Raw genomic sequence first — 19642 nt, 5'->3', positions numbered from 1 at the left:
TGGTTTAGGGCTGAGAAAATCCTTGCAAGTAGTTCGGCTTCAGTTTGCCTTGAAATGTTTAAGGAACTGCCTTCTAATCTCTCTCTCTCTCTCTTGCTCTCTCTGTGTTTTTTGAAAAGGTCTTTGACTTCTTGCTCTCCCTCCGGGCTGACTCTCTGCACCGGCTGGGCTTGGCCACCAAAGACGGGCCTGTGAGATTCAGCCCCTACTGCCTCTGCGATTTCATGTACGTTGCTTTTGGTGGGGGTGTCTCTCCCTTCTGAGCTTGCTGTCGGGGCCCTCTCGGCCGGACGGCTTTAGTTTCACGGTGACCCGAGTCCCTCTCGCTGAAGCCCTCGAAGGCCCCTGGCTTCTCGCTTGGAATGGGCTGCATGAAGGGGTAGGCAGTGCAGAGGCTGGGTGAAAGACCTGTCTCCTGTCCCACCTCCCAGGGAGCCTGAAAAGAAACCGCCTGGCACCCTCTCTCCTCCCCCTGGGAGCCCCATCGTACACTCCCAGGGCACGGCTATCCGGACGGGTCACCTGCCCTTCTCGCTGCTCTTTGGGGTCCTTCTCCAGTGCTTGAAGCAGGTGAGTGACGTGGACCAAAGGAGGGGGGTGGTCTCTCTGGTTGGGGACTTGAGTAATGGGCAACGTTGGGCTGAACTTAGGGCGACCGCAGGCCAAAATGGCAGCGGAGGCGGGAGGGGGCTGTCCTTCAAGTTCACCGACAGCCTTCGGGAATAAGCGTTAGATTTTCTTCTCTGAGTTTGATGATGCACGAAGTACAATACAATAAACCGAGAAATCTCAGACTGCAGTACAGTATATGATCCATTTACCGACATGGTATCGGGAAGCACATGAAATGTACAGCACCACATGAGTGATAATAAACAAATGCTGATAATTGGTCTTGATCGGATCCTGTATGAAAAAATACCTAATTCCAGGCAGAGCAATTCACCTCTTTGACAATCCAGAACAGCTGAGGATGGAACCATAGCGGTTCAGACTCGGCTTCTTAGACAAACCTTGTCAAGCATGTGGGGGTCTTTCAGGCAGCCCTTGGGGGGGGGTCTCCTGGTTTTGGGGTTGGACCTCTTTTGCGCAGACAGGCTGTCCGTTCTCTCTGGCGGCAAATCCCTGGGGTCTAGGCAAAAGAGACCGCCCTCCACCCTTTCCTTCGGAGGTTCCAGGGGTGGCCCTTGAGCCCCTAATTCTTCGCAAAGCACGGAATCCAGAGCACTCGGGCCCCAGCTGTCTCCCTAATCCTCTTGAATCTGACTGCACACTTCGTCCTGGGTGTTTTGTCTTCTTTCCCAGGAGACTGACTGGAAAGTGTTGAAGCTGGTCCTGAACAAGCTGCCCAAGTCTCTGCAGTATAAAGTGCTCTACTTGACCTCCCCTTGCAACGTCGATCATCTGTCTTCGGCTCTCTGCAATATGGTGAGAGGGGGGGGGGCTTTATGGCTGGGCTGCTTTTGACCTGGAGGGTCGCCTCATCCTTCCCGGTCGTGTTTGAATGACACCCTCTAAGCTTCGTGTCAGGACAGCCGGACGCATGTAGAAAGGTTTTGGGTGGGGTTCCCTACAGCTGGGGAAACATACTCTGAAACCTCCCCGCTGTGTTTGGGGAATCAGGACTTGACTTGCCTTGACGGTGGGAAAGTGAACTTTTGTAGATTGTACTGTTTTATGCCAGTTCCTCCATCCAGGCTGCTGTGATCACGGATCAGTATCTCCCCTCCTGACCGCTGTACTTCTGGTTCAGTTTTAAGCCCTCAGCTTGACTTTGGCCTTTGCTCTGTCGCTTAACCTGCTCTTCGGTCAGGCCCTGGTCTTTAGATCTAGCATCTGGTCAGAAAAAAACCCCTCTAGGTTTGAATTTGCATCTGGCCAGATCCAGACTTCGATCTGAGAGCATTTTGATTTACAGGCAGGATGGAGAAGCACAAAGTGGTTCAGGACCTGGGTTCCCACGGGCCAGAGGGTGCCAGGCGATGGGGCTGATGGGTCACAGGATCCCCAAGCAATGGGTTGGGTGCAGTTTGTCTCCCTGAGAGTCACTTTGATCTGCCTTCTCCCCAAGCGGCAGGGATTTGAGGCGGTGCAAAGCCAGGAAGGAAATCTTTCCCTTCTCTTTGTATAGATGGATGATTCCCAACCTTGGGGTCACCCAGGGCTTCTTGGACTGCAACTCCCAGAAATCCCGGCCAGCACAGCTGGTGGTGAAGGTTTCTGGGAGTTGCAGTCCAAGAACCCCTGGGTGACCCAGGGTCAGGAGCCACCGGTCTAGCTGATAGTGGCACCGCTACAATTGATTATAACTTTCACGAGCTTTGCCAGCTTACAGACAAGAAGATGACGGAGCGGCTGCGGGGCATCCCGGAAGGGCTTTCCCGGAACGACTTGCACCTGGCAGTGGTCCCTGTGTTGATGGCTTTGATCTCCTACCACAGTTACCTGGACAAAGCCAAACAGGTATGGCATGTGGGGGGGGTGGGACTTGGTGGAGGACAGCAAGTGGGGCTTCAGCACCCTCTACGCCTTCGCCCTGCCAGGAGAGGGGGGCGCGCAGGTGCCAGCTTGAGGCTTTCTTTCCTTACTACGTAGGAACGGGTCTCCAGAAAAAAACCCTCTGCCACCGTTTGAGTGTTTCTCCCCCTAATGTTCCCTTTCCTGTTTTGCCGTGTGCCTTTCCCGGTGACTGCGCCGTTCCGCCTGCCCAGTGGGAGGTGGTCTACTGTCTGGAACACGGACTGATTTCCCGCTGTGCCAACCAGTGCGTGGTAGCCCTGTCGATCTGCAGCGTCGAGATGCCGGACGTGATCATCAAAGCCCTGCCCGTGCTGATCGTCAAGCTGACTCACATTTCGGCCACGGCCAACATGGCCATTCCCCTCCTGGAATTCCTTTCGAGTGAGTTGGGAGTCTCCTGCTCTTTTCCTTTCGGGGTGAAAGAGGAGGACACCGGCGGGCAAGGAGCCCTCACGGCCGCTCCGTTGGCGGTCTTGGAAAACCTGTCGTACTTTTAGGGGCATTTAGATCATAGATGGTCGGACCCTCCACGTGTTGGCGGCCCTGGGGACCAAGGGGACCTGTCTCTGTAAAGAGAGGACAAGGTGACACCTGTACCTCCGTCGGGGGTGGGTGGGAGGGATTTGGTTCATGGCAGAGAAGCCCAAAGCTAAAAGCTGAGGTCTGTGAGCGCCTTCTTGTGCAGATCAGGTGTGTTTTCAACCAGGTGCCTGTAAAGAAGACAGTTGCGCCTGTGCCAGCTCTTGCCCACAGGCTGACTTGGCTCTTCTTTCTTCCTCCTTCCATGGAAATATCTAGCATTAGCTCGACTGCCTCATCTTTACAGGAATTTCGCAGCCAAGGAATACGCCAGTGTGTTTGCAATCTCCCTGCCCTACACAAACCCCTCCAAGTAAGTTTGGGGCAGAGGGAGGGCTGGTCCTTGAATGGTTTTTGGCCACTGGGGCAGAAGGAAAGGCATCCTTTTTTATTTATTTATATTTTAGCCAGGTGCTTTTGACTCAGACGGCCAGCCCCTTTCTCCTCCAATCCTGCCTGCCCCAAGGGTCGATCAGCTGAGCTTGCATGGCCCACCCTCTCTGGCCCAGCCACGGTGTGCGGCCGCCTCCGCTGGCTCTGACGTCGTGGTGTTTGCTTACACCTATTTCTCACCAAACGTCCGAGTGACGAGCTGTGATTGGGAGCCACGGAAGGGCCCTCCATTGCAGTCCTGGCTCCCAGGGACTTGGGTTCTCTGTGGGGAGAAAGACAACATGTGAATGAATGAAGGAAGGAAGGCAATAAATAAATAAATGCAGCGGGCAGGTCTTTCTGCGTCTGCCATTTTGGCCGGGTTCCTTTTAGCCTTCCAACCTCGAGCAAGGAGCGTGGTCTTCTTTCTGCGGCTGCTCAATAGAATCGCTGGCGGAAGGTCTTCATTTCCTCCTTTCCAGGTTTAACCAGTACATCGTGTGCCTGGCTCACCACGTCATTGCCGTCTGGTTCATCAAGTGCCGTCTTCCTTTCCGGAAAGACTTTGTGCCCTACATTACCAAGGTGAGCTGATTTGTGCTGTGCGGAAGACACGCCAAGAGGTCAGAAACGGCAGGTTCCTCCACACCCTTCTCGGCAGGGACCGGCTGCCTAGGCAGGCCTGCAGTAGCTTGCTTAAAGGCAGGGGATAATTGCAGCCAACCCCTCTGAGCAGAGTTGGGGATTTCACTGAAGGGGGCGGCCCCCTCACCCGGAAGCCACCTTGCCTGAAGGCCAGCTGCCTCGGGTGTTTTCCAGTCTGGGCAGTCCTTTCTGCTCCTGTGTGTCCGATGCCCTCCAAAGGTCCGAGGTCATTCTCAACTCTCAGGCCCTGCTGACGTCGGCTCAGGACCCTGGGTGGGGAAAGGCCGTTATTGCCTGGAGGCCGGACAAGGCGGCTCTTTGGGGTTGGCGTTCATCAGCCAAAGCCCCTTTTGTTCTTCCCCGGCGGGCAGGGTTTGCGGTCGAACGTTCTCCTCTCCTTTGACGACACCCCAGATAAAGACAGCTTTCGGGGGCGCAGCACGAGTCTGAACGAGAGGCCAAAGAGGTGAGTGGCTCCCTCCGCTCCGTTCCCTGGTGTCCCTTGGCGCCTCCTCGAGGCTAGTCCTACCTTCCTGGCAACTCTTAAGGCGAAGCCTCCTGTGAGTGAAGCGGTCTGAGGGAGCGCAGGTTGCAGGTCCCCGAAAGTCACTGTGCCCTTCGGATCGCTCCGCCCGGCTGCGACAGCCTTCCTTGGCCCGCCCTCCTCATGCGGTGGCTGAGCCTGACTGTTTGTTAACACCAAACCGGGAGCTTCTTTGCCCCTCGGGCCGAGGAGGCAAAGAAGCCAAGCTTTGCTGCTATTTCCCATTTTATTTAGAGAGAGCGAGAGTTGTCTCGACACCACCTGCGTTGTTTGCCGTGGCTGTGTTTTGTCCGTCAGCAGCTGGTGTTTCTGACTGTAGCTGCCTCTGTGGTTTTTGTATGTTTCCTGTCCATGATAGAACCGGCACAGCAGCCGTCTGAAAAAGAAGTGTCCCGAACCGTGGATTGGCCGGTAGCGTTTTTAGCTCAGCTCCTCTTCCACCTCCTAACCTGGCTGCATAATTTGGCTTCAGAAACCAGGGCAGGCCATCAGAGTGGAAGGACCTTGCTACACGAAGGGCATTTGAGAAGCGGGGAATGGTTTAGATTCTATCTTAATTAACCTATTTGCCCAGATGTGCTTTGGCCCTTTCTTTCTTTCATTCCTGCCCCCTTGCAGCTCATTAGCCATATTTCTTTTTTCAACCATACCTGAAAGCCTTCCAAGGGTGTGATCCTAACTCTCAAGACTGCCGTGCGAAGTGTTTTGTGTATATAAACGAGAGCTCAGTCCCTTGAGCCGTGATCTCCAAACGGGATCTTTCTCTTCTCTGATCATGTTCTGTAGATCCATCATTTCCTTGTAAAATGTGATTCTGCCCTCTCCTGCCTTTTGTAAGTTCGCTGTGTTGGAATACTATTGGTTTTTAAAGGTGTTTCAGTGCGTGGTTTTTGAAAACGGCACCAACACTGTTCCTAAGATTGCAATGTTCGTGCCTGCTTTAATATCATGCCAGAGGTGTCTTGGGGAGTTTAACCCGCCCAAAAAGGCACTTTTGATGGCACATAAATGGCATTTGCACAATCTCTTTCTAGCCAGGAGAAAACACAAAAGGGTTCCAGAGTGCTTGGCGTAGGTTGAACTGGGCGTTCCGGCCTACAGAGCGTGACTGCGTCAATGCATTCGTTTCATCTCCTTTCAGCAGGAGGAATGATATTTTCCCCACCGCCACCACCCCTGACATGGCAGCATTCCTGTTCAGGAGTATCAAGCAGAAGGTAGCCACCCGACAGACCTCTACCCAACAGGCAGGCCTCCCCCATCATTTCATAGGATTTTGTTTTGAGTCCAAAGAGCCTGGATGGTTGACCGGGGGTGCTCTGCGTTACCCCAAACTCAGTCTCCTTCGAAAGTTGGCCCCGGGCTATTCAGATCCACTCTTCCGTGCCACGGTGGGTTAGTTGGAGCAGCCTCTGAGCGTATACAGAGTGCCGAACGTGGAACATATCAAGCTGCCTTTTTCCCCTCCCCCTTGCCCTGAACCCTCGAGGATTCCAACTGCCCTCTTTTATTTTTAATTTGTGCAAATTCTGTTTTTTTTTTTTCTTTTTAATCTCAATCTGGGTTGAAAGCGGGGAGGATGTTTGGCTTCCTGTTGGCTTTTGGTTTTGAAATATTTGTGCTTTTGAGTTACTGTTTTTTTAACACCCGCTCCTTCCCCCACCCCCCCTTTTTTTCCTTTTTTTGGCACCCTGCTCTTTTCGTTGTCCTCGTGGTTTCCATCACCTCCGGGGACCTTGTGGCCTCTCCTCCACGTCCATCCTTCCACGGGTTTCCTTCCTCCTCTTTGTCTGGCGGGGGGGGCGCGCGCCTGGTGCTGCTCCCCCACCCCTGTAGTAGTTTTAAACTAGCCAAAAGTGCCAGGCAGAGCTCGAATAACTCTCCTCCCGTGAAAGAGCTGAAAGAACCCTCGTCTGTGGAGGCCTTCCGATCCCGCAGCATCAGTGTCTCGGACCATGCGGCCCACAGGTAGCGATGCTTGGAGGGGGGGGCGGGCAAGGAGCGAGGCTGGCCTGCAGGGTGGCGAGGGGGGGGGGGCGGCGGCTGGGTGAGCGCATTGTGCATGGTCCCCACCCCCACTTTTTTTCCTTTTTCTTTTTGCATGCCTGCCTGAAGAGTCGGGCCCTCCCCACTCCCTGCCATGCTAGGTCTGTCGGTGGCTCGGTGGCATGTTTCAGGGGGCAAGGGGGGGGGTGTCTGCTGCCACAGGCTTGGTTTGGCTCGGTTTGATGACTCCATGTTGCTTCGTTGTCCAGTTGCATTTCGTGTCGCCATGGGACTAGGAAGGCCTCATCAGCGTAGTAACCTGGCATTAGACCACCTGGCACGCACACACACACATCCAAAGATGTTCTTAGACTTGAACTCGCAGCCACCCTGGCCGTGCTCGATAAGAGTTGGAGTGGCTGTCTGGGAACAGCCAGCGAGCTGTCCATTTCCCCATCTCGGGGAAAAGCCACAATGGGAAGGGAGGCAGACGTCCTTTAGATCACTGGTTCTTAACCTTGGGTTACTCAGGAGTTTTGGACTGCAACTCCCAGAAGCCTTCACCACCAGCTGTCCTGACTGGGGTTTCTGGGAGTTGCAGTTCAAAAGCATCCGAGTAACAAAGGTTAAGAACCACTGATTTAGATCAGAGGACTTTTGAGAGCCACCATGCATTTGGACAGAGAGAGAGGAGGCCCCGGTTACGTTGGCCCAGCCGTTCATGGGTCAGATCGGTTCTGGTTAGGGCTCATTTCTTTTATGTTCTCTGACATTAGTGATGGGATATGATGAGCTTAAAAACCCCATATGTAGCCTCTTTATTTCTTGGAGGTCTGCTTCTGAAACAGGATCAAACAGTGGTGACTCGCTCATGAGAGAGGCTCAGGGAGCCAGCCTGTGCCCTCTCGTGTGCCTCTGGAGTTGGCTAGTACCGATTTGGAGCCAACAGGAAGGCCAGCCGGTCGTTCGTTGTGTTCCCCTTGCCCTCAACAGCTCTGTTCTAAGGCACGCGGTGTCGCACGTTCAGGAATCCAGGTTTCAAGGGGGTCCCGCCAGTCAACACTGGAGAATGTCCACCGTGGAGTCAGTTAAACAGATGGCAAAATTGGATGACGCCAAAGCTCTCTCCCTTCCCGCCCCCCCCCTTTGCTGCATGCTTGGTAGAGATTGCAAAGACGGTTCACCAGGTTCTTGGGGAGTGGGTTTGATGTTTCACCGTGGCTGAAATCTCCAACCTGCTTCTTTTCAGCCGGATCCAGACCTCCATCACCAGCTCCAGCCTGGGCTCTGCTGATGAGAACTCCGTGGCCCAAGCGGACGACAACCTGAAGAACCTCCACTTGGAGCTGACGGAGACCTGCCTTGATATGATGGCCCGCTACGTCTTCTCCAACTTCACCGCCGTGCCAAAAAGGCTAGTGGTGGGAAGATCTTCTTGCGCTGGGTCCCGAGGGAACGGGTCTGCTGTTCCCCCCTTTCCACGCTCTCACCCCTCCAGAGAGGCCCAGATCCTATTGATCTGCAGAACCTGGTTCAAGCACACTATTTTTAGCCCCCCCCCTCAGGCACCCACAAAATCTGATTTTCAGTAGTGGTTGGAAAGGAAGCCCCACTTAAAAGGGTCTGCTTGCTTCCGATGGTTGAAATCCTGCAGCATGTGTGTGTGTGTGTGTGGGGGGGGGAACAAGCAAGCACGTATGTGTTTGTGGGTTGTAGTCATGCGGGAATGCTTGCTCTACATGGTCCCGCCTGTTAACTGTGGTTTTGCAGGGGAAAGGAGTGAGGACCCTGGCAGGTCCTGGGAGCAAAAACCTGGCCCTAAGACCGGCTAAAGCCGTCCACCTCCTCTTCTGCGCCCTGATGTTCATGGTTCCGTTTAGTTGTTCCCAACTCAAAAGGGACTCTGGAGTGTTGCGTTCCTCTATGTGAAATAGCAGACCAAGGCCGAGCATGTGAGCTTTGCCTTGTCTTGATGGGATGCCGTATGGCTGGACACGCTCCTCCTTGTCAGGGGTAACCCTTTGGTGGGAACTCCATTGCTGAGAGATTGAGAGGTTTCCTCCCCCAGGTTTTAAACGACCTCCTGGCCAGACTGGCCTTTGAGAGGGTCTTAATGATCATTCAGTGCTGTTGATTCTTATGGTGGGGATATTCTAGCTTTGCATTTGTTGTTAGTGGAATTCGAATTGGCCGGCTGAGTTGCTGACAAGGTAGGACCCGCAAGCAGAAAATCGTTGTCCTATGTAGAATTCTTTGTTTGAATCTGCCATCAGAAGAAGCTTTTGAGAACAGATGACCTGAAGGAACAGTTTGGTGGGCGAGACGTTGTCTTCCTCCACCTACCTGTTAACTCTTACAGCTACGCCAACCCTCCGTCGGCAAGGGCTCCTCCCCCTGCCTTTGGCCGGGAGAGCCAGTGCCTTAAGGCCTTCGCCTCTGGCCGGATGGCTGGCCGCCAGGCAGTTGGTGCTGCTCCCTTTGGGCCCTCACCGTCTTCTGCGTTTCCCCGGCCCCTTCTAGGTCCCCGGTGGGAGAATTCCTCCTGGCCGGAGGGAGGACGAAGACGTGGCTGGTGGGGAACAAGCTGGTGACAATCACGACGAGCGTCGGGACGGGCACCCGATCCCTTCTGGGCCTGGACTCCGGCGACCTCCAGCACAGCACGGAATCCACGTAAGCCAGAGGCCGGCTTTCCTCCCTTTTCGCCCGGTTGTCTGGTAAAAGGAGAGGAGGCCGGGGAATGTCTCAATTTGGCTTTTGCTCCTCAGCTCCGACCACGTGTGGCAAGTGAGACAGGCCAAGGAGGCCCCTGCCAAGCTGGAATCCCAAGCCGGTCCTCAGGTGGCTCGAACCCGCAACCGAGTCAGGTCCATGTCTGGTAAGGAACCTTTCCCGAGGCGCTCGGCGACAGGCACTGGGCGGTTCTTCATTTTGACCCCGGGGCTTCTGGTCTTGGGTCTCCAAGCCGGTCCTCTTTCGCTACCCCAGGTGGCCACGCTTTGCGAGTCGGGGCCTTAGACAGCGCGGCCTCCCATCTGCCGGCCGGCGCGGGGCCTCAAGCAGCTCAGAGCTCTCCTGCTCCTCCTCGGGCGGAAAAGGGGGCCCTGCAGAAGGAGAAGGCGCACCTGGCTGCCTACGTCCCGCTGCTGACCCAGGGCTGGGCCGAGATCCTGGTGCGAAGACCCACAGGTAGGCGGAGCCGGCGTTGCCGTGTCGGGAAGAAGAAGCGCGTCGTAAATCTGGTCCCACCCCTCGTGTAAAGGCCGGATGCCCAGAAAACTTCTCTTTTTGGGTGAATCACCATTTAGCATAAATGAAGAAGAGCTTGTTCTGTTGTGACAGAAGCCCACGATTCAGACCGCTGGCCGTTTAGTGGAATTCGGGAACAGTCTCTCTGAGACCTCTGCTAGAGTGCTTTTCATTTCTTGGCCCTAACGAGGGCTGTGGAATCAGCATGGGCTGAAACATGTTGGATGCTTTCAGGAGAGGGGGGAAAACACATTTCTTCTGTATCTTGAAGCTCTTTTCAGGTTGGGTTCCGTTTGGGCACTTCTGGTTTCTTTTATCTGTCCAACTGGGGAAATAGTCTTCAGTAAAATCAAATCAAGGTTCCCTTGCAATCTGTTGGAAGCCCAAGGACACCCCACCACCCCCCTCCTGTAGTGCAGGAGGACACTTAAATTCCCTGGGCCAGAGGTGGGATTGTTTCTGGGAATTGGTGAAAAGGGGGCGACTTCTCTTACACGGGTGGCTATCCCGCCTCTCTTTCAAAACCCTTCAGGGAAGGGGCAAACAGGTTGTCCCCGAGGTGGTTCTGTTCCACTGCAAAACCACTTTGGGCGTTAGAAACGGGACCCCTCGGCCTTCCTCTTCCCCCTGGAGCAGAGGGGGAAGAGACCTTGTGCTCTGTCCGGCGCACAGTCCAATTGGGAGCCCTTCTGGTGTTCCCCTGTGATCCAGTGGTGGTCGGCGGCTTCTCTCTCCCCACTCCAGGGAACACCAGCTGGCTGATGAGTCTGGAGAATCCGCTTAGCCCCTTCTCCTCGGACATCAACAACATGCCCTTGCAGGAACTCTCCAACGCCCTCATGGCGGCCGAACGCTTCAAGGAGCACCGCGAGACGGCCCTGTACAAGTCGCTCTCGGTGCCCACCTCCACTTTGCCCACCGGCACGGCCAAGCCCTCCCTCCTCCAGCGCTCCAACACAGGTGAGGAGGCCACGGCAAGGGGCTGGTCCGACGCCCTCGGGGTGAGACCCGGGATGGCGAGGCAGGAGGGCCACGGGGGGCGGGGTGTGTGCGTGTGACCCATGCCAGACCGAGCGGCCTTGGAGCCAGCGAAGCGCAGGGCGGCCAGCTCCCTTTGGCCTCGGGAGGGGTTGGGTGGGGGCCCTCTGCCTCTTGCTCAAAGTGGGGCTTTTCATCTGTTTGGGATACTTCAGTCACTGGGGGCCCTTTTTGCCCTTTTGGCTTCTGAAAAATGAAGATCAGTCAAGACAACTTAGGGTACACGTAGGGATTAAATGGTGACACTGGAAAGAAAAATACTGGAGAGAAAGCTAAATCATAATTAGCTGATTATGATTAGTTAAATCACAACACACACATGCTTACACACTTTCAGGGGTAAGAGAGAGAGAGAGAGATGTACAGAATGTCCCTTTTGCCTGCGCCCCAGGCCTCCATGCTGGCTGCATCACAGAGTGGAATTGACCATTTGAGGATCTGATGCTTTCCTGCTTGATTTCCACTCTCCCTCCTTGGTTGGCCCCCCATGCCGCCAGCTGTTCATTCTCTCCTTTTCTCCTGTGTGTTTGTTTGCAAGCCACCTCTCCTGATGCATTGCATTTTGTGCCCCTTCCTTCCTTCCCTCCCTTCCTTCCTTCCTTCCTTCCTTCCTTCCTTCCTTCCTTCATCAACCCCTCCCTCCCTTCCTTCCTTCCTTCCTTCCTTCCTTTCGGTTGGTCGGTCTGTCTCTCCACCTACCACCAAAACCTACATTTTTGTTTTCCATGTGATCTATTTCTCCTTTTCTCCTTCATTTTTGATAGAGCTCCTTCCTTGGTTTTTCCCTTCACAGTGGCTTCTTTCTCTTCTGTGTCCCTGACCATTTCCCAAGAAAGGTTGTACAGGAGCATTTCCTGGGCAGGTATACGTGAAAGGGCAAGAAAGGGGTGGCTGTGGGTAGCAGGTGGTGAAGATGCTGGAAGCGTCACTGCGGGGATTTCGTGGAGGCTTTCCCCCCCCCCTGCGTGCTTCTGTTTCGCCCCCCCACCTGTCGGTGTCTTCTGCCTGTCCCCCGTCTTCTTGCACTCCAAAGATGGACATTTTCAACAAGCCTAAGGGCATCCAAGCCAAACGATGCCTTTCTTTGCCCAAAATTGACTTTGGCCAAGGAGCTCAAAATTGGCTTTGGCCAAGGCAGGGCAGGAGGTTACTTAGAGATGTCCCTGTACAGCAAAGAAATGGTTAAAATATTCAGTTTAAATACAGTGGCACCGCCAAGCTTTGTAAAAAAATGATGGTAGCCATAACTCAGTCACAGAACACATCTTGTACATGTGGGAAACCCCAGATTTGATCCCCAGTATCTCCTACTCAGGCAGGAAAGCCTGCCAGTTAGAACTGGGACTACTGGGGTAGATAAACCAGTTTATAATCTAAGTCAGTATCATTGCAGCTTCTGATACTGGCATTTCGTATTTTCTTGCTCCTATCAGTACAAGCAAAATAAAAATATAAAAAGAAATCGAAAGAGAAAAATCTTGTGGCATCTGAAAGGCTGTTATATTTGAACACAAGCTTTCCTGGATAAAATCCACATCCTGAGACATTATAAGAGAGAGAGAGAGAGAGAGACAGGGTGGCTCTTTGTAGTTCTTCTTTCCTTTCCAGAGCCTTTTCCACCTTCTGTAACTGTTGCTTGTTGAAACGGCTTCCACGGCAGCCACGAAGGAGTCAAGAAATGTCACCTGTACTCAGAGCAGAGGGGCGTTCCCGGGTGTGTGGGTGTGTCTGCCCGGAGGGCCAGTCTGTCCGTGACCGCCTGGGTCCGTGTGGACCCAACAGAGGCACAAAACAGAAGACCATCCTCCGCGTTGGCTTCAGGGAGTTTTGCTTGGGGTCCTGCTCAGCTGGCAAGGGGAGGTTCCCAAGCAGAACGGAGGGGCAGAACAGCCCATTCCTGTGTCGGGGTGGAATATCTGCCGCCATCCAGTTAGTTCATTTTTTCAACCTGTCGAAAGCCTAGTTATCCCAAAAAACAAACAAACCAAAAAAAAGGCATCAGAAACCTCATCTGGAGCAATCCTGGCTGGAGGCATTGAGCGGAAGAGCCGTTCTCTGGATTGGGCTGGTGAGCAAGGGGGGGGGGTGTCACCTGTGGTTCGTCCGGCTGGTTTGTCGATGTGGCACGCGAACGGAGAATTCCTGCTTGTTCTTGCAAGTTGCTGCCGGGTTGGTGGTCCTTGGCCGTGTTCGTTTTTTTGCCTGGTTTGTTGCTCTGTGTTGCACCTCCGTTTCTCTTTTATTAAAAGTGTTTTTTGGGGAAATTAATCCTTGCCTTTGCAATTGACCTGTCTGGCTTCTGCATGTTAGGCAAGGCCTTTTAGGCGTCCGTTTGGAGAAGCCCTTCCTCCCTGCGCCTACCCCGGTCTGCCAAGGGAACCCCAATTGCCAACTTAGAGGGGTGGGCGATGTTCCTCAAAAGAGTCATTGGTAGCGAACGCCAAAGCCTTAATGGGGAGCTTCCGAGCTCTGCTCTGTTGCAAACAGCCTGCGTTTCTGCCAGCCCTTGTCTCTTGGCCTTTCAGCCAAAAGGGGATTGTGGGGCTGGCCTTCTTCACAAGGGCTGTGGTCCGTATCACTAGGACGCCATGTAGGAGAAGCCCTTTGAACACCCTAAATGCCAAAATTATGAATGAGAAGGTCCAGCCTGGTGCACTGTGCATTTCTTATTCGTTGTGCTGCAGAGAACCAACCTTTACTGTTGCAAAAAGAGAAGATAAACAACCAAACCTTTTAAGGAAGGGAGGTTTGTTTGTTTTTTAAAGCCTCCACAAGGCGGGAGGGTTTGTTAGCAAAGGAGGTGAGCCTCACCCGTCACCCGTTGAGAGTGGCCCCCTTGGCTCAAAGAAAGGCTGGAGCACGCGACACAACAGGGCTCCTGCCCGTATTGATGTGTCTCGGTGTGTGTTTCAGTCCCGCTGCTCTTTGGGTCTCTCAGTAGAGTCTGCAGTCGTGCCGGAAGAAGGAAGCCCGCCGGACCCAGACCTGAAAGAAACAGAATCCCCTCCTGAGGCTCAAGAGATTGAAGACTTTGAAGGCACGTCTTCAGAGCAGGGCCCCGGCGAGGAGAGGCTAAGCAGGGGCCATGGGGCTTACAGTAGGGTAAGGTGACCTCTTTTTTCACTGGTGGGGAATGGAACACAAATGGGGGGTGGGGGAGAGTAGAAGGTGACGCTTTGGTGCCTTGTTGATTCCTTGCATGCCCATATTGCCGCTCTGTGGGCAGTATTGCTCTTAAAAAGCTGGCCTGACAAAACTCCATTGAGTGGCAGGTTTTGGTCCCATCTTTTGGCCCATCTGAGCCTCGGAGGGAGTCCCCGGCCCTTCTGCCTCTACATGGCAGCGGCCATAAGGCTCATCTGCTGGGGCCTTTTTCCCCCTTTTACATACAAGATTATACGACAGCCGTTCACCTTGGGGACTGTGTGTGGTCCGGAAACCTGAGTTTCCTCCCTCCTTGGCTGAGGCCGGCTAGGGTGGATGGGAGTGAACGATCCAGGGGCTTCAGGAGGACCACGGGACGGCCCAGCCCTGCTCCGAAAGGGTGTGCTGTCTCCCATCTCACCAGCCGCTTCAGGAGGAGGGGAGTCAGCTCTCTCTGTTTGGGGATGTCCCGTAAGGCCATGTCTCTTTACGGCCACGTCCCGGCCAGACGGCTAGCTGGGGAGGGCAAGCTGCTGTTTGAAGGGACTGGCTGTTCTTTTCTTCTCCCTCCCCTGCCTCCCTCCCTCCCTCCCTCCCTCCCCCCTTTGCCCCCTGGTGTCCTGTAGTCGTCCTCAACGTCCAGCCAGGAGGAAAAAGCACCGAAGCCAGGAGACTTGGCCGCCGTTGGCATTCCCATCAAAAGGGGCAGGAACCTGGAAGACAGCCGCGAGTTTGAGGCCCTCTCTTTCCAACCTTCTCAGCCCCTCAGCAAGTCCAGCTCCTCGCCAGAGCTCCAGACCCTCCAGGAAGTTCTCAAGGATCCCAGCGGCGAGGATCCGGCCGGGAAACTCAGCAGCGACGTGAAGTCCAAATCCCAGTCGGGGCACCTGGAAGGAGAGCCGGCCGGGTGCTGGATGGGAAGAGGGGAGGACGACCGGGTCTCTGGGGGAGCCAGGCTGAGTTCTGGAGCCCCCGCCTCCTCTTCCCCCCACTCCCCGACAGGCCATCGTCCCCGAGGTTACACCATCTCGGACTCGGCGCCCTCCAGGCGAGGCAGGAAGATCGAGAAAGACCCCTTGACGGGCAGAGCCACAGCCTCCAACGCTGAGAAGGTGCCTGGCATTAACCCCAGGTGAGAGCCGGGTCTGCCTAGAGAGCCCTGGCCTCTTGGGGACCGGCTCGCTTGGCCTAGAAAGCTTGGCTAAGAAAGCTTCAAAGCTAAATTCAGAGAATAACATAAATCATTTACTTATTTGTTTAATTCATGTATTGCCCAGCTAGTGAATGGAGGGTGAAGCCGGGCGGGAACCAGCCAGACTGACAGACCTGAAGGCATTTCATTTCTGTTTCCTCCCCGTAGTTTTGTGTTCCTGCAGTTGTATCATTCCCCTTTCTTCGGCGATGAATCCAGCAAGCCCCTCCTGTTGCCGAACGAGGTACGCTTCCAGTCACGGAGCACTGAGTGCGAATTACGGGTGGGGCGTGGGGAAAGTATTTTGGTAGCCCTAGGCGGGGAGAAGCGGTAGGCGAGGGAGAGAACGAGGCGGCAAGACCACAAGACCGCGAGGACCGTCAGGCACTCCCAGAAGGCGTCGAGAGAGGTCTGGCTCGTATCGATGGGTGGCTCCAAGATTTTCCTTTATCTTCTTTCCCTTAGACTATTGAGAGGTCAGTTCAGCTCCTGGACCAGATCCCTCCTTACGACACCCACAAGATCGCCGTCCTGTACGTGGGAGAAGGGCAGGTGAGAGGCCAGTCCTCTTCTGGAACCAAAGCCCAGAGCCTTGTCCGTCGGGCTCGGGAGAAACTGCTACGCTTCCAGGAAGTCCCTTTTCTCTCCTCGGCTGCCTCTTGAAACTTGGTGGCTAAAACCGTGCAACAGCCGTATGGCAAAACGGCCTTACTCGGCTCTGTTTTTTGCTTCTACCTATGGACCACATGGCGCACTTCCTTCCTGCCCCCCCCTCTCTTTTTGATCAGCTGGGTGTGTGTGTGTTCAGATCTGTGAACCCCGCCTTGCAGAGAAAGCCCCTCCATGCAAGCGCCCCAAACGCTATCGTCTTTCTTCCTTCCTCTCCTCTTCCCCCAGAGCAACAATGAGTTGGCCATCCTGTCCAACGAGCACGGCTCCTACCGGTACACGGAGTTCCTGACGGGCCTGGGCAAGCTCATTGAGCTCAAAGACTGCCAGCCGGACAAGATCTACCTCGGCGGCCTCGACGTGTGCGGGGAGGACGGGCAGTTTACCTACTGCTGGCACGATGACATCATGCAAGGTATCCTCATCCTAATCTCGGAAGTGCAGGAGCTGGAAGAGGGGCCCTGTAGGTCATCCAGTCCAGCCCTCGTCCAGGAGGCCCAGGGCGGGGGGGGGAATCAAACTCCCAACCTCTGGCTGTGCAACTCGAGAGACCTCAACCCCTGAGGCTATCCAGCCAGCTAAATTACTGTACACTAATTTGGATGTTTCGTATCATCATAATATCAGCGGCAGCACAGACTTGCAGAGCTGGAAGGGGCCCTATAGAATAGGTCATCGGGTTCAGCCCCAGAGGGGAATCGAACTCCCAGCTGCTGGCTCTGCAGGCACAGACCTCAAGCATTGAGCTCTCCGGGTGGCCAGGCTTTTCTCCCAGGAAGGGGACATTGTTTGAGGAATCCCTTGGCCTGCTGTAGCGTTGGACCAGAGTAACACAGGGATCAACGTAGGCCCTTCTCTTCCACAAATGCACCCTTTGCTTTATGAGCCCCCAAAATTCACATTTGCCCTCCCTAATTTTGCCCTAAACCCTCTTGGGTGTGGGTGAAGGAGTCTAAAGTCTGTGGCTGGGGGCGGGGATGATTCGTAGCAGCTGAGATGGCCTGTTTCGTAAATAAAGTATCATAAATGTTTCATATTAATGAAATGGTTGGCCTGCTGCTGCGCTAGTGGTGTCTTCTCACAGCTTTGCATCGATGCCCGAGGTTTGTTTTGTCCTCCCGTCCTTCCGTTCTAAGCTGCCTTGAAGACGTTGTGCGGAAGAGCCGCAGGTCAATTACAACGGAGTTGGATCCGTGCGGGGAGATTTCCTGGAGAGTTGTGGGAGAGGGTTGCTCATGACAAAGAGGGCTATGATCTGCGGGAACCTTGCCGGGCGAAGCTTCCTTTTTCGCTCGTTTCTGCTGACCTGCCTCTGAGACGCTTCAGTGTCCGGCCGAGGAAATCATTCCCGGCCGTTGCTGGAGAGGCCCGGGTGTCCCTCTGAGGGCTGCTTCTTTCTCCTTCGCTTTCCAGCCATTTTCCACATTGCCACTTTGATGCCCACCAAGGACTTGGACAAGTATCGCTGTGACAAGAAGCGGCACCTGGGCAACGACTTCGTCTCCATCATTTACAACGATTCCGGGGAAGACTTCAAGCTGGGGACCATCAAAGTAAGAAGGGGGACCAAGGCTCCCTCCTCATTTTCCACCAGCGCTGAGTGGAAACCCCATCCTGTGCATGCAAAGTTCAGGCCACGACTGGAACGAAATGAGCAGCAACAGTAACTGTGGGTGCGCAGCCCCGATACAGCCCCACGCAGCTGAGAGGGAACGCTGACGGGGTCCATAAAAGCAACCTTCCTGTTCCTGCCCCAGAGCCGACTGGGGACTTGCTTTCTCAATAAGAGACGAGGCAAAGCCAGACCTCGGAGCCTTCCAGTTTAGGCCCTCCTGTCTGGGGGTGCATGTTTGTCAGCTAGAACTCCCAGAATGGAGAATTATGGGATTTGGGGTTCAAAACATCCCCATATCCAGTCACTAATCACAAGAACTTTGCCTCTTTGGCCATTATCTGTCGGCTGCCTGGAGGAGCAACAGAGTGTCTAGGAGAACCTTTTTCAAAGTCAGCTGACCCTACAGCCTCCCGTTGTCCTGATCAAGTCGTGTGATTTTAAAACCTGAAGTGTTCTGCCAGATGCAAAACTCCTCTGAAACTCCGAGCTTTGCTTTCTCCTCCAGCTGGTGGTTCTCAACCTCTTGCCCTCCAGTTCTTTGGGACTTCAACCCTCAGAAGCCTTAGCCTGCGTGGCTAGTAGCCAGGGCTTGTCGGAGCCGGAGGCCCAAATCCCTGGAGGCTCCAAGGCCGAGAACCCACGTTGTGGATGCCAGCCGGAGCTGGTCAGAGAGAAGGAATGAGGCTCCCCCTTTGCCAAGGAGCTCACAGTGGCCCCTCTCCCTTGGCAGGGGTCCTTGGCAGTGGCCCCTCTCCCTCCCCTCTTCCTGGCCTCTGCCAGTCTGTCTGATGCGCCAGGGAAGAATGCTCTCTCTCTCTCGCTCTCTCTTCCAGGGCCAGTTCAACTTTGTGCATGTCGTCATTAAGCCGCTGGACTACAACTGCAACCTGATCACTCTCCAGTGTCGGAAAGGTAAGGCGAGCCTCCTTCCAAGGGGGGGGGGGGAATGTATGTGCAGTTCTGCTCCCAGAAATTTCCAGCAGACTGTCTTGTCTAGTGCAGAGCCCTGGAAACCATGGCTTTCAGCTCCTAGTTTGTGTCCTAGTGTGTGTGTGTGCGCGCCCATGCATGCATGCCAGGGGAGCAGACTACAGGTTTAAAAATAAGCGCTCCCCTTTTGCGCTCTTCCCATGGATGCCTTTTTGAACTCGCTGCTTTTTCTGTCCTCTGTGACCCAGATATGGAAGGGCTGGTGGACACCAGCGTGGCCAAGATCGTCTCTGACAAAAACCTGTCGTTTGTCGCCCGGCAGATGGCTTTGCATGCCAATGTGAGTACTGTGGGGATGGGTTCCCGGTTCCCTTTCGTGGCCTCTATTTCTGCAAAATATGGGGGGGGGGGGGAACCTGCAGAACGGAGGGAAGGGATAGGGAAGACTAGAGGCGTTGGGAGGGAGTTTGGCCCGATCCTGCTTGCCCCACTGAAGGAGATTGACGAGACTTCCAGTCAGCGAAGGACCTCGCTTCTCTTTGTTCCCTTCAGATGGCGTCCCAGGTCCACCACAGCCGCTCCAACCCTACGGACACGTACCCGTCCAAATGGATTGCTCGGCTGCGTCACATCAAGAGGTTCCGACACAGGGTAACCCCCGCCTTGCTCTCTCCCCTCCCCTCTTCCCCCCTCCCCCACCCTTGGCCCTACAGAGTTTTGCTTCTGGGGGAACCTGATGGGTACAGAAGCTCAAGGCAGAGGCACCCTCCGCTCTGCCCTAAGCCAGGCACAGCTCTCCCTGGGATCACAGCACAAATGGGCTCCCAAGAGTTGGGATCTGTTGGGCTGGGCGGACGGTTCGTATGCAAGATCTCTTTCCTCAGAATAAGCCCAAGGACACAAGGTTCTGGGGTAGCCGTGCTCCCTGGCCTCGCTCCAGATCGCCTGCCGCTTGTTTCCTTGGAGGCAAGCCTTCCCCCTCGGGACAGTTGTGTATCGAATTGCTGGCAACAGCCATCGATTCGTCTTGGCGGTTTCTTGGGTCCCGTCCACCCATTCCCTTCCCTTTGAGATGAGTCTCTTCCGTGCGTCCCGATGCACCTCTCCTGTCCCTCTGGGCGAGGAGGACAAGGTGGCCGGCCTGCCTTGCTGGGCTCTC

The 19642-nt window shown here is 54.7% G+C and overlaps 1 protein-coding gene across 9 annotated transcripts in view; it reads left to right on the top strand.

The window, feature by feature from the left end:
- Positions 1 to 19642, top strand: part of TSC2 (TSC complex subunit 2) — a 31631-nt gene that overhangs the window by 11172 nt on the left and 817 nt on the right. For 2 of the 9 annotated variants that reach the window (XM_072982346.2, XM_072982343.2), the window contains exons 18-40: positions 120 to 226; positions 432 to 570; positions 1306 to 1428; positions 2329 to 2463; positions 2712 to 2901; positions 3319 to 3412; positions 3954 to 4056; positions 4488 to 4582; positions 6500 to 6628; positions 7896 to 8060; positions 9167 to 9319; positions 9415 to 9524; positions 9635 to 9835; positions 10640 to 10855; positions 13872 to 14035; positions 14704 to 15209; positions 15438 to 15513; positions 15735 to 15821; positions 16167 to 16353; positions 17352 to 17491; positions 18387 to 18465; positions 18732 to 18823; positions 19036 to 19134. In XM_072982346.2, coding sequence (XP_072838447.2) covers positions 120 to 226; positions 432 to 570; positions 1306 to 1428; positions 2329 to 2463; positions 2712 to 2901; positions 3319 to 3412; positions 3954 to 4056; positions 4488 to 4582; positions 6500 to 6628; positions 7896 to 8060; positions 9167 to 9319; positions 9415 to 9524; positions 9635 to 9835; positions 10640 to 10855; positions 13872 to 14035; positions 14704 to 15209; positions 15438 to 15513; positions 15735 to 15821; positions 16167 to 16353; positions 17352 to 17491; positions 18387 to 18465; positions 18732 to 18823; positions 19036 to 19134 — 3390 coding nt within the window. Of the gene's footprint in view, positions 1 to 119; positions 227 to 431; positions 571 to 1305; positions 1429 to 2328; positions 2464 to 2711; positions 2902 to 3318; positions 3413 to 3953; positions 4057 to 4487; positions 4583 to 6496; positions 6629 to 7895; positions 8061 to 9166; positions 9320 to 9414; positions 9525 to 9634; positions 9836 to 10639; positions 10856 to 13871; positions 14036 to 14703; positions 15210 to 15437; positions 15514 to 15734; positions 15822 to 16166; positions 16354 to 17351; positions 17492 to 18386; positions 18466 to 18731; positions 18824 to 19035; positions 19135 to 19642 lie in introns of all 9 variants that reach the window. The other 7 variants (XM_072982345.2, XM_072982341.2, XM_078381428.1 and 4 more) reach the window with 4 other exon arrangements.

This window comes from Pogona vitticeps, chromosome 13 (genome assembly GCF_051106095.1).
Source record: "Pogona vitticeps strain Pit_001003342236 chromosome 13, PviZW2.1, whole genome shotgun sequence".
Lineage (NCBI taxonomy): Eukaryota > Metazoa > Chordata > Lepidosauria > Squamata > Agamidae > Pogona > Pogona vitticeps.
This window is presented reverse-complemented; position numbering and strand designations above follow the sequence as displayed.